Raw genomic sequence first — 14,685 nt, 5'->3', positions numbered from 1 at the left:
TCTGTTCAGGCTGACAGAAATTAATATTATTTTTATCACCTTCTGGTCATATTAAAAGTTCATCACAAAAATATGCTGCCCCTGGAATACCAATCACAAAAAAACTTTTGAACAAAAAAGTGAATCAAAAGTCTCTTCTATTTAGACAAAATATGTAAAACAAAAACACACTTTTCATGTTAAGTACGTACTTGAATTGTGAGTAAACATACAGTAAACGTGTAAACAGTTTTTCGGTGAATGATTTAAAAAAAGTTGAGTTTATTTAGTCAGATTGTTAATTTGGGCCCAACAATTTTTAGATGAAGCGATAATTTATACTTTTTTTGTGTAAAAGTTGAAAATTTGCTTTTGCTATAGATTACCTTCTTGGTTTAAAAATTCTTCCAGAAAATGCATATCCTCACTTTTTGTTATGAAAGAGTACATAGATTATTTTATTGATAGCTTCAACTTACGCTTGCAAAAAATCAAAAAATTCTCTGCATTCGGCCTTTAAATACTTCAATCCTATCTAATTAATTTCAAAGGATTTCAGTTGTTTTTCAAAAAAATTTATGGCGCTTTTATACATCTACAGTTAAGTACATTTGTACATGTAGAAAAAATGTTTTTGTCAATATCTATAAAAAAAATCTGATTCTTTTTTCTGTTATCAATATAGATCAAAAGTAACGTTCTAGGCGTATTGGATTATCCGAAATGAAAAGCTTCCCAATTTCTTTTTTTCAAACGTCCGCTAAGTGTCATACCATTATTTCATATGCATCATTACTAAATTCATATTTTTGGACAAAAATTTACTACTTAAATTTACAAGAAATAAAAATGGATTTATTATTTAAAATCGTTAATACGGTTTTGATTCGATCGTTAAAATACCAATCCGTGTCACATCTAGGCGTCATGTATTACCATGTGCTGTGTACAATTAAGCAAGGAAAAATCACATCTAGGTTGCCTATCGCCCCACGTGCATAAGAAATATAGGTACTTTGTTGAGAAATTTTTTAATTTTTCCAGCGATCAATGAACATGGTTACTATTATCTTTCAACGACGTTTGCTAGCGACGTCTCGCCCATGGAGACGAAAAACAAACCCCTCAAAGAAAAGAAAATTTCTAAAAATGAATGCCTAACTTTTCAATTTCAGATTTTGGCAAAACAAAATATATTTGTTTTATTCGATCGGCAAACTTTCAATCTGGGTCACATCTAGGCGTCATTCATAACCATGTGCTGTACAAATAAGCTAGGAATCAAGAAGAAAAAAAACTCATCTAGGCTTCATTGCGCCATCACGTGCATTGAAAATTTGCTTGGTTGAGAAATACGCGCCCAAATGTTCTTACTAACCAGTATGCTATGCCATGGTTACTATTATGCATGCAAAAAAAAATCCAAAATATGAGCGCTAATAATCATAGCAGCTTTGCCTACTAGCGACACGTCGCATACGTCGCGACGTTGAGAATCATAACGACGCATAGCGAGTTTCCTAGGAAACTTGAAGCATGCGATTGATGGTCTAAGGAAAATCAACAGAAAATAACGTAAACAATGTTTGTGTACTATATGGAAATCGCCTACTGGACTGCGAAAAGAATAACAAATCTTCGAATGACAGGAATCTCGCTAGTAAAAAGCGTCGCTAGTAAAACTGTCGCTATTCGGTTTGGTGCTATACACATAATATCCTCTTTCGACGTTTGCTCGCGACGCCTCGACCATGGAGACGAAAAACAAACCCCGCCAAAGGAAAGAAAATCTCGAAAAAAAATGGATGCCATGACTTTAATATGATTCAAAAAACTAAAAATATAGTTATTACGGACAATTGATGCGACTTTTTGTTATTTTTATTAGATATAAACCGATTCGCATGCCTACAGAATATTCTAAAAATAATTTCATTTGAATCGTTTGGGTCATTCCGGAGGAGTAGTACTACAAACACCGTTACAAGAGAATTTTATATAATAGATGACATACACTGCCGGCCAAAAGTTTGGGATCACCCCCTCAAAAACATGAAAATTTTGATAGACCATAATAATAATAGTCATTTAATTACATATTGGAATTTTTTCGATCTCATTCAAGAGATCGTGAGCAAAACTTTCTTAGTATGTATTTGATAAAATGTTAACATTGAGTTTATTTTACTTAAATTTAGCTTACATCTGGGACATTTTTCTGAAACTGAACTTAAATTTAAACTCGATCATCTCAGGGTGAGGTGGACTGAATTTACTTATTAAAATACAGTTGTTTATTTTTGTGTGAAAAATTGAAATGTACTTAAAATATATAAAATGGCTACTTAAGTCGTCGTTCAAAAGCATGGGATCACCTCGTAGTATGGTGTTAAGGCCAAAAGTTTCGGATCAGTCTTCTAAAACATGCATTTTTATTTCACGCGTATCTCTGTAATCAAACAACGTTTTGATTATCTGGTAAGCTGATTTGGAAGCTAATGAGTTGAACTTGCTTCATGGAAATTTAACTGAATTATTTTTGAATACTAACATCTTCAGCCAAAGTTTCTTTAGCCAACTTTAGCCATAGTTTTATCATTTTCTGATAGTTTTCACCAAATAGTTCGACTGTTGAAAAAATATGCAAATTTGTTTTGACCATAACTTAGTTGTCTGACAAGTAATTGCATACCGGATTGCCTTATTTGAAAGCTTAGATATTGCAATTAATTTGGAAGGCTTAGTTAAAAAAAAAACAAATGATTATCATAAGAGCGTTAACCAAAATTAGAACATTCCCAGAAAACATTTATGAAGGTATAACGCAGGAACAACAGAATTATTCAAACAAATATACCAGATAAAAAGATTGTATAAAATTTACCAAAATAGCATATAGCCACAAAAGTGGAGGCGATATATCTACAATGACAAGATTCCAACGACTCGATTTTCCAACAAAAAGCAAAATAAACGAAAAAAAATAATTTCCTCGACCGAGATTTGAACTCCAGTTCTCCGAGTTCGCAGTCCGGTATCTTACAACGAGGCCATCTCATCAGTTGATATGATCCACGCTATAGGTTAATTGGTGAGATTTTCTTCTTACGAACCGGTCAAAGGAAGAAACCGGAGAGAGCGCAAGTGAAGGACCGCCCATTTATCGTAAATCAGTTCACCCAATTCGTAAATGTCGAATTAGCATATTTTCAACTTTTTGGACATATTTACGAATTGATTAAACTGTTATCCGATTCATTTTTTTTTTGGGCAAAGCTTGTCGTAAATGATTGATAGAAAATCACTCAATACCAACGTGTTTACGGTAGCTTATAAAAATGTCTTAATATTCGATTTGGATTATCATTTCTATTACGATTTCATGTTAGCTGGGTTAGTTTTTCAATGAGTATGAAGTTGAGATGACATAAATCATATGATTTTAAGATTTTTACATTTAATAACTATTTCATGAGTAAGTGCAGGTACACTATCAAATAAGCTAATCCGATCTGCATATTTTTTATAACGGTAGGACTATTTAGTGAAAACCATCAGAATATGTTTAAACTTTAGCTAAAATTCTGAAAAGTTAGTCTTCAAAAATATTTGATCTTAATATCCATAAAGCAAGTTCAACTCATTAGCCTCTTATCAGCTTACCAGATAAACAATACGTTGTTTGATTACAGAGATACGCGTGAAATAAAAATGCATGTTTTAGAAGACTGATCCCAAACTTTTGGCCTTAACACCATACTATGGGGTTACTCCAAACTTTTGAACGATGACTTAAGCAGCTATTTTATATATTTTAGTATATTTTAAATTTTAAGCACAACATTTAAAAAATGGATTTTAATAAGTATTTGTCGCTGCCTGTGGCGTAGAGGATAGCCTTCAAGTCTTCTAAGCCAACGGGCATGGGATCGAGTCCCGGTCACGACATACATGGTGCACTTTCTGTTGGTAGGTGGTTTTAGCATTTGTAAGATGTACGCTTAGATTTAAGTAAAAAGGAATCTCTTCTAGAAAAAATCAAGTTTCATTGACATCCTGTATGTTTTTTTTTTTTTTTTATCATAGGTTTGTTTATTAAGGCATTTTACTAACATCCTGTATGTGTTTGTGTTCGTTAAGTATCAAAAAAGAATTCGAATACGACTTCAATTTTTAGATTCGGTCCCCCCCCTCTGAGATGATCGGGTTTGAATTTGATGTTCGGTTCTTGAGAAATGTCCCAACTTTGGTCTTAATTTAAGTCATATAAACTCAATATTAACATTTTGTCAAATACATACAAAGAAGCTTTTGCTCACGATCTCTTGAATAAGATCAAAAGAATTTCAATAATGGCGGAGATATGGTAGATCAAATTTTCATGTTTTTGAGAGGGTGATCCCAAACTTTTGGCCGGCAGTGTAAAAGAAAATAGCTAATTTAGTTTAGAAAAACACTTTACTCAGATATGTTCGATCGATTCCGACGGTAGATTTGAATTTCTGAGAAAATTTTACGTATGTTTGTTATTATAACAGGTTCACAAACCTGCGGCTTTGAGTATTTTTGGAATCTTGGATCCAACTTTTCCTACCATTTTAATTGAAAATTATGAAAAGAAAACGCTCTTTTGCATTAAATTCCAGCAACGAATTTTTTTTTTAACAAAATCTATACATTGATCACCCAACAGTGAATTTATTATATTACGGTTTTCATAATCATTTTCATAAATCATGAAATCATGAAAAAAACGCCAATATTTTACAATTTTAATTCGGTTTAATGTGCAAAACTTTACAATTTTCTGTTGTTATTTAGAAGAAAAAAAAATCAAATTTAAAACATTCACAGAGAATAGTGTTGATATTGTAAACCCTTTCTTCGCCAAGCGCCACCCACTATAAAAGATATGAAAATTTAAAAAGCCGAAACATCAACTGGGGATTTCGATTTGTCTCCAAACTTTGGCTTGAGAACAGTGGTAGCTTTGTTAATAATCTGAGATAATTTTAAATTAAATTGAAATGTCCATATTGCAGATTTGATTATTCAAAGTTCAGTCATGTTTTGAAGTGTATGACGCTTAGTGACAAACGTCTTAAACAATTTGTACTAGTTGATAAATTTTGATTGACAACTTTCCAGCCGCCATTTTGCCTGCCTAGCTATTGTTATTACTATCACAAACTACATTGACTTACTCAGACAGGGTAAAATTAAAGCAAAAGAGCAAATTTTCTCCACCAATAAAAAACAGATAAAAAGTAAATTTTTTTCGCTTTGTAGAAAAGTTATGTAGCTCCAACATTGAAAAATTTTGCTTAGCTTAGCTTGATTTACTCACATCCACCTAAAACCGTAAAACCCGAAATGCATGGTTGTATATAACGTATACATTACCGTCAACCGGGGCAACATGCAACAATTTTCAACTTCAATGGCTTCTAAAAAACTTACGTTCACAATTAATTGTATCCTTTATGCATCAAAAGTTTTAAGGATGCTGGGGCATCAAATTGGCGTAGTTAAAAAAATTATTGGTTTCTTCAGTTATTTTTAATTTTCTAAAAACATGCGATTTTCACACTCCTTAGAAAATGGGGTAACTTGCAACAAACTTTGTTTTTAATGAAAAATCTTATGAACACGTACGAAAATTCATAGTTTTTAATATATTTGCGATTCCTTAAAGACCATTACGCATGACAACACCAATTGCAGTAGTTTTTGGGTCTGAAAAAACAAATTTTCACATTTTTTCTGAAAATAAGGATGCTGCATACATTTAGGGGCTAAATAATACTACGAAAAAATCTACAAGCTGAAATCATAAAAATAAATGTTTGGATGAATGAAATTTAAATGTTTACAAACGCGTGATGTAAAACATTCATATTCCAGCACATGGAAACGAGATTTACAAGGTATTTCTTTGATTTGCATTTTGTTGCATTTAACCCCAGACACCTAACTGAATTTTAAAAATATTCATTTAAAAAAATTGGGTGATTGTTCGAAAAATATTTTTACACCAACAATGTTGGTATAACATGAGGAAACCTGTAAAAAGTTTGTAGGTAATTTTATCAAGCCGATCCGTCATACTGGGTAAAGTTTTTTTCGGCATCAAAAAATGTTATAATTTTTACATTTATTGCTCGATTTTTCAAATTTTACATAAAAATAAAAAAACTTAAGACAACTAGCTCAAGGTGCGAGAAATTATGTCATCATCATATTGTTATCATTAAAAGATAACTTTATTACAATACATTAAATTAAAAATTGATTCAATGTAGTGTTATATAAATGTTGCATCGAACCCCGCTGTTGCATGATGCCCCGTTTGACGGTACTTGTTACAAAATCGAAGATAACAATCATTCCGGGTTCCTCGATCGCTGGCATGGCTCAGTAGAACAAGTTTCACATCGCCAATGGTTACTACTTACTCCGTGATTGACCGAGGCTATCAATATTGTTCAGAGGTCAAATGAAGGGTTCTTGGGATTAGCAGCTCAATCACACTACACAAAACTGATGCTCTCTCTTTTAAAGTCAATAACGGCGCTGGTCACGTCCTAGTAGTCAATGGATAGATTGGAAGAAGGGGAAAGGTATGAAAGATCAATTTTGTGCTTTAGGACCGAGGTAACCTCTACATCCTAGCAAAACAATTTTAGTTGGGAGAGGGGTTGAAAGAATTGATTTTTTTTTTAATTTTTTTTATTTATTATTATTATTATTATTATTATTATTATTATTATTCTTTTTTTATTTTTTATTATTATTATCATTATAATTTTTTTTTTATTTTTTTTGATTGAGGAACACTTTTGACTAGTGTTACGACGAACCATAAACATTATTCTCCTAACTCCTATAAGTTCCTATTGAAAGCTTTCAGTTCATAAAAAAACATGAGTATGTTGAGCTTTATGGCGAAGAAAATTAACTACTATCGCCGAGTGCTTATTTCTCATAGAATCTTTCTCCAACATAAATTTGCAAAAAAATAATTATTTTATAAAGAGTAAATATACCCGTTCTTGTCCCCTAAAGCGGGCCATAGACTACACAAATGGCCTGTACAAATTCGATGATTCCACGATTCGATGAAAAACCATCTCCACCCCGGCTGGAAGGATGGTTTGTACAAAATATTTCGATCCCGACCGATTTTACTCCAACCGTTTGGGCGCTCATTCAAGCAGTGCCATACACTATGCAAATCGTGTTTACAGCGACAAAATTTCATCGAATTTCATCGCATTTGTACAAATGTTGTGTAGTCTGTGGCGCGCTTAAGACATGGTTGACAAGTTTTACAAGATTGTAAACTTCCTGTAATGTGCAGCTGTACATAATTGCTTACTAAAATATTCATGATAGATCAACTCAACTGTTGCTAGGATAAGATTATTCATCTTTCTTGTGATCAGAAAAGTAAAACTGCTCGGCGTGTAATAACTCGTGCCCACAGATGCGGATGAACGATTCGTTGCAATGGTAGAAGCGCATCCTGATGCTATGTAGGCGACACATTCTTCGTTTCCTTCTGACAATGTCGAGTGAAAAAAAATGTATACGAAAAATTTAGAGTTCTATTTCAGCCCAGAAGAGCTCGGATTTTTTTTTGTTGTCCTGTAAGGGCGCAGTCCCGCTCGAATATTTCCATGAATTGAACCAAAATGTTTCGCGATCCTTTCGCGGTTTGCTGTCGTTTCTTTTTCCCAGAATGCACAGATTTGGTTGGTAATCACAAACATCGACTGGCTGGTTTAGGTGGGTAAACCAGAAGAAAGCTGCCGGAGGGGTGGATACACGTTCTTGAAAAGAGCTCCCAAAGGACATCCACTTGGCCTCCACCCACATGAATGGGGCTCTTCGGATGAATTGGTAACAATTGGGAAAAATTGCCACTTTCGAGTGCTTGTCATTTTGCTGCCGAGTATTCTTTTGGGCAGACGACTATGCGGAATCCACCGTGGCGTTGTTATGTCTCTATGTATGGAGGTGGTCTTGATGCTGCGGATTGTGAACAACATAATCGGGATGGGGATTTGCCTATCTATTGGGAGATATCACTGAAAGTTCCATTGTGTTTCGGCAAGAGGCCAATTCAGTGGACTCGGCTGGTTAGCAGTTATTTGTATACTTCCTTTCGGTCGAATCTGGGTTACAGCTGCTGGATATCAAAATCAAAGGCACAAGTTTTCGGATGCCGTATGTAAATTTGTCGGTTTTTGAGTAACGGCCAGTATTTGTTTATTATCCTTCACCTGGTATAAGTTTTAATTCATTTCCCTCTCGTTTCAAATCTTTTTAAAGGCTCTACGAAACACAACATGAGTGACATTTTTTACATTTATTGGCCGGAAATTCAGCGACTTGATGCAAAAGGAAACTGGACAAAATTCATTAAGATAAAAAAATTCTGCTTAATGATTTTCTGTATGAGTTTAATAAGAAGACTTCTGAACCCATATCTTATTTTGAATGAATTAAATGTCCTTAATGAAATAAAATTCCAAATCTTTAGAACATTAAATATATTTAATCATAGAACAGGTCTTTTACTCATCGCGAATCCAAAAAATGCAATCATTTTTTATCAAACCGTTCAAGTTTTTCCGATCCGAGGATGTATTTCTAAAAATTCGAAAATCCATTGATTTTTGTTTTTAAATATTTCTGTTAACACTGAAAAATGTAGAAACATGACAAACATGCAATTCAAAGCTGTTTATCAGCACAATTATTTCGAAAACTGCAAGTAAATAATTTTGACTTCTGAAGAAAATTTGCCACATTAATAGAGGAGACTCTTTCCCATCCAACGCACTTTCACAAAAAATTGGTCGGCGGTCTAGAAAAACTTTTTGTTTAAGATTTTGGAACAAAATTCGCAAGGTAATTAGTAAAATTTTCACTAATTATTTTTCCTAAAAACTGAAATAATAACTTTTAAAGTTTTGATAAAAAAGAAATTTTACCTAAACTTTTGGCCAAAAGATATAAATTTCGAAGCTTTAGCTGTAAAAAATCTGGCAACACTGCAGAAAATTTTCAAAAACATTGTATTGTAATTGTTAGGGCGTGAAACACCCTATGAAGAAACCCGCTGGGCTCACTGCTGGCAGCTTGTCTGTCAGCCGATCGACGCGAAGCAGCGGATAACAACAAACTACAAGAACACATTATCATTGTTTTGTATTCACTTTGCTAGAATCGAGTATCGTGGCACGTACCTTTTAACACGTTATTAAAGATAGTTTTTAATTCGTAATCGTGCGCGTTTTATTATGTTTGTGTCCGTAACGTTCCGGAATACAACAGTGGCGACGAGTCGGTCGTAATTATTCGCGACATCCGCTGTTTTCGATCGCGAAATTACGTCACCCACGCGAAAACGACGTCGGTGCGAGACGAGTGAGATGGATTCGGGTGAACGTAACCTCACTCCGGATCGACCCGCTGGTGCTAGTGGAACCAACAACGGTTTTCCCATTGGACAGCAGCTCCAACCAGCCGGAATGCAGCCGAATTTTCTTCGTGCTACACAATTCGGTCAGCAGCTACCGAATCCGGGACTCGCAACGCAGTTCCTCGGGCAGCAGCAGCAGCAGTCTCGTATGCAAGACTCCCCCGCGACCGAAGGCATTTTTTCGCAGCAGTCATCACCTCATCAGCTCTCAGCATCCGATGCGCTCCTCACCCAGCTCCTCCAGCAGCAGCAGGCGTTCACAACCCAAATGTTGAACCAGCAGCAGGAGTTTATGCGGCAGCAACAAGAAATGTTTATCCGCACAATGTCATCGATAAACATTCAGGTGCCATCCAATCCCGAAGTGATACTCGATTCACTTTCGCACCACATAAAGGAGTTTCGATACGATCCGGACCAGAATATCACTTTCGCGGCCTGGTATGCGAGGTACAACGACCTCTTCGAGCAAGACGCTTCCCGGCTCGATAGTGAAGCGAAAGTTCGTTTACTCCTCCGGAAGCTGGGTGCTGCTGAGCATGAGAGGTATGTAAACTTCATACTATCCAGACAACCGAAAGATTTCCTGTTTGAAGACACCGTAAGAAAGCTGGGGATACTATTTGGTGCCACGGAATCCCTAATCAGCAAGCGGTATCGGTGCATGCAGATCGCAAAAAAGTCCACCGAGGATTATATAACGTTTTCTTGCCGCGTAAACAAGAGTTGTGTCGATTTTGAACTGAGTAAACTGACGGAAGAGCAGTTCAAGTGCTTGTTATTTGTTTGCGGCTTGAAAACGGAATGTGATGCTGAGGTGCGCACTAGACTGCTTGCGAAAATAGAAGATCGGAGCGACGTTACCCTGGAGCAACTATCCGAGGATTGCCAGCGGCTGTTGTGCTTGAAAAAAGACACAGCCATGATTGAAGAAACGTCCGGATCAGCGGTGCAGTTTGTGAAGCGGAGTAATCATCGGCAGCAGACTTCTCAAACACCTCCGAAGAGAACAGTGAAATCAAAAAGTGCAAACAAAAACATTCCCCCATCCCCGTGTTGGAAGTGCGGTGCAATGCACTACACTCGTGAGTGCCCTTACAAGGACCACAAGTGTAGTGATTGCGGAAAAAGTGGACACCGAGAAGGTTATTGTGCGAACTTAAAAAGTGAAAAGCCCTATCGAAAACGAAAAACTAACACTTTTCGGGCAAGAACACTAAGTGTAAACACAGTGCAACGAAAGCGGCGTTTTGTGCAGGCGAAACTAAATAGTGCTGAAGTGAAACTCCAGTTAGACACTGGATCCGACATCAGTGTCGTGTCGAAGCGTGTGTGGGAGAAAATCGGCAAGCCATCCACCACCCCCGCACTAGAAAAAGCATCTACTGCTTCTGGTGCCCCTCTCCAGCTCCTGTTTAAGTTTGACTGTGACGTCAGTGTCAATGGTCAGCATCGCCGTGGAACTTTCTACGTAGTCGACAAAGCGCTGAATCTGCTTGGCATCGATCTGCTTGATTCATTTGGTCTCTGGTCAGTGCCTATCTCATCGTTCTGTAACCAGATTACCAAACCATCTACATCGTTGGAATCACTGAAAGCAGCTTACCCGACCGTCTTCAGGAGTGCCCTAGGATTGTGCAGCAAAACCAAAGTAAAGCTGGAACTGAAGCCCGATGTCCAGCCAGCTTTCCGGCCCAAGCGCCCAGTGGCTTACGCAATGCTAGGTACCGTCGACGATGAGCTCGATCGGCTTGAGCGCGCAGGCATCATTTCACCGGTTGATTTCTCCAACTGGGCAGCTCCGATCGTGGTCGTGCGGAAATCCAACGGGTCGATACGCATTTGTGGAGACTACTCCACCGGGTTGAACGAAGCCTTGCAGCCCCACCAGTACCCGCTTCCGCTCCCTGAAGACATTTTCACGAAACTGTCCAATTGCACCGTCTTCAGCCAAATCGATCTTTCTGATGCCTTTCTACAGGTCGAGGTTGATGAGGATAGCCGGAACCTGCTTACCATCACCACGCATCGCGGGTTATACCGGTACAATCGCCTCTCGCCTGGCATCAAAACAGCACCCGGAGCTTTTCAGCAGCTGATTGACACCATGACAGCTGGTCTCAGCTGCACTTCTGGGTACCTCGACGACGTTGTTGTCGGAAGCGAAACCGAAGAGGAACACCTAGCCAATCTCGAAGCGCTTTTCAAGCGGATTCGCGACTTCGGATTCACATTGCGCCCGGAGAAATGCACTTTCGTCCAGCCTCAAATAAAATACTTGGGGTACCTGCTAGATCGCCATGGTCTACGTCCAGATCCAGCCAAAGTGCAAGCCATCAACGAGATGCCCGCTCCAGTTGACGTGTCCGGAGTCCGTTCGTTCCTCGGAGCCATAAACTACTATGGCAAGTTCGTGCCCAACATGAGGACACTTCGGTTCCCGCTGGACGAGCTCTTGAAAGCTGGAGCTAAGTTCAATTGGACCCCTGCATGCCAAGAATCGTTCACCAAGTTCAAGGAGATTCTTACTTCAAATCTTCTGCTTACCCACTACAACCCGAGGCTCGACATAGTCGTCTCGGCGGACGCTTCTTCAGTCGGAGTTGGGGCTACTATTAGTCACCGATTTCCGGACGGTTCTGTGAAAGTCATCCAGCATGCAGCCAGAGCGCTTACACCAGCGGAGAAAAATTATAGCCAGCCTGACAGAGAAGGAATAGCCATCATTTTTGCAACGACCAAATTCCACAAAATGATATTTGGCCGCCACTTCCTCCTGAAGACCGATCATGCCCCTTTGTTGCGGATTTTTGGGTCGAAAAAGGGCATTCCGGTCTACACATCGAACCGCCTGCAACGATGGGCACTGATGCTGCTCCTGTACGATTTCTCCATCGAACATGTGCCGACAGCGAAGTTTGGGGACGCCGATGTACTATCTCGGCTGATCAAACACCATACAAAGCCCGACGAGGATTATGTGATCGCATCTTTGGTTCTCGAGGATCACCTGAGGTCAGTTGCTTCCGATTCTCTTAATGCACTTCCCCTTACTTTTAGCGACATTCAACAAGCCACGCAAACCGATCTGGTCATGAAGAAGGTCTACCGCTTTTTGCAAGATGGTTGGCCCGATAAAAAAGCTCTCTCCATTCCTGAGCTCAAGCGCTTTTACGACCGAAGAGAATCCCTCACGATTGTCGACGGTTGCATACTTTTCGGGGAACGGTTGGCCATCCCAGCTCCATTCCGCAAGCGCTGTCTCGACCAGCTTCATCGTGGCCACCCTGGCACTCAGCGTATGAAAGCCATCGCTCGTTCATACGTTTATTGGCCGAACGTTGACAACGAAATCTCCAGCTACGTCCAGGCTTGCCGACACTGTGCACTGACAGCGAAATCTCCACCACACTCTGCACCTTCGCTGTGGCCCAAATCCACCAAGCCATGGGAACGAGTGCACATTGACTATGCTGGACCAATCGAAGGAGATTATTTCCTGCTTGTGATCGACTCCTTCACCAAGTGGCCTGAGATCGTTCGAACAGGCAGCACCACAAGCACAGCTACAATCAACATTCTCCGAGATCTCTTCGCTCGTTTTGGAATGCCGACAACTTTGGTGAGCGACAACGGGCCCCAGTTTTGCAGCGCTCTGTTCCAAAACTTCTGCGCTGAAAACGGCATTCAGCACCTCACCACGGCACCATTCCACCCACAATCGAACGGCCAAGCTGAACGATTTGTGGACACCTTCAAACGGGCCATTCGAAAAATTCGAGAGGGGAGAAGTTCGGTACCGATAAGCGAAGCGTTGTGTACCTTTTTGCTGACCTACAGAAGCACACCCAATCCAGCGACGCCTGAAGGGAAGTCGCCAAGCGAAGCTATGTTCTGCAGGCCAATTCGAACATCCTTGGATCTACTTCGCCCACCAGTTCACAGCGCAAATCCACCAGCTGAACTCAACCGAAGCTTCCAGAGCCATGACCCGGTTTACGCGAAGGTGTTTTCTAGAAACCAATGGCACTGGACACCAGGAACGATTGTCGAACGAATCGGAAACGTCATGTTCAACGTGCGTCTGGAGAACGGTAAGCTTGTGCGATCCCACTTAAACCAGCTTCGTAATCGTACTCCAAGTGGGCCAATGAATTCTCCAAAACCATCGCAACTTCCGTTAACCATTCTGCTGGACGCCTGGAACTTGCCAGAACCTTCGATACGGGCCTCAACCTCTGCGCAATCCAGCCCACCATCAACAGCGCACGGTCGTTCAGCTTCGCTGCCAACTTCTACACCGAACACTGTTGTGCGAGATCCAAGACAGTCTCCAGATATCCCACCGATGTCACCATTGCCCTCAACGTCTTCTACTACCTCACCATCAAGCTCGTCTGATACAGTTGAGTTTCAATCAGCCATCGAGCAAACAGCTGTACACTTGCCTCGTCGATCTTCTCGGACTAGAAGACCGCCGATCCGGTTTGATCCGTATCAGCTGTATTAAGGGAGGAGATGTTAGGGCGTGAAACACCCTATGAAGAAACCCGCTGGGCTCACTGCTGGCAGCTTGTCTGTCAGCCGATCGACGCGAAGCAGCGGATAACAACAAACTACAAGAACACATTATCATTGTTTTGTATTCACTTTGCTAGAATCGAGTATCGTGGCACGTACCTTTTAACACGTTATTAAAGATAGTTTTTAATTCGTAATCGTGCGCGTTTTATTATGTTTGTGTCCGTAACGTTCCGGAATACAACAGTAATGAAGGTTTATCTTTACATAGCGATGACAGCCAAATCGGTCATTTCGAATTTCGAAAACCGACAATATACATTATGTAGATTGGCCACAAAAAGAACTGCGCTGTACTAAATTCCAGCTCAGTCGGACTTGATTTGGGGGTGCCGCAAAGCGCTCAAAGTTTCGGTTTTTTTACCTGGAAATTTGGAAATTTTCCAAAGAGGGAAATCGAAAAAACTCGAAATTTTAACTTTGATACCAAATGACTTAAAAAGTCATAAAATGTCTAATGAACTTACGGTTTTTGGATCTTCCAGAAGAAAACCGTATCTTGACAGCAGATGATTCTGCGGCACCGTCGACGAACCAAAACACATTGTTCTGGTTCTTCGTTTGTTTTGGTTTATTCGTCTTTTGAGAACAATAGCGATTGATCATTGATGATTGCTGATGACAGTTAGTGATGA

At 39.4% G+C, this 14,685-nt stretch overlaps 1 protein-coding gene across 1 annotated transcript; it reads left to right on the top strand.

Annotated features, from left to right (window-relative positions):
• Positions 1-9,419: 9,419 nt before the first annotated feature.
• LOC129742158 (uncharacterized protein K02A2.6-like) lies at positions 9,420-13,979 on the top strand. The gene has a single exon (XM_055733999.1). It carries the CDS (start codon positions 9,420-9,422, stop codon positions 13,977-13,979), a length of 4,560 nt encoding a protein of 1,519 aa, XP_055589974.1.
• The last annotated feature ends 706 nt before the right edge of the window (positions 13,980-14,685 follow it).

Source organism: Uranotaenia lowii, chromosome 2, assembly GCF_029784155.1.
Source record: "Uranotaenia lowii strain MFRU-FL chromosome 2, ASM2978415v1, whole genome shotgun sequence".
NCBI classification, from domain to species: Eukaryota; Metazoa; Arthropoda; class Insecta; order Diptera; family Culicidae; genus Uranotaenia; species Uranotaenia lowii.
Note: the sequence above shows the minus strand (reverse complement) of the source record. Positions and strands in the feature narration are given on the sequence as shown.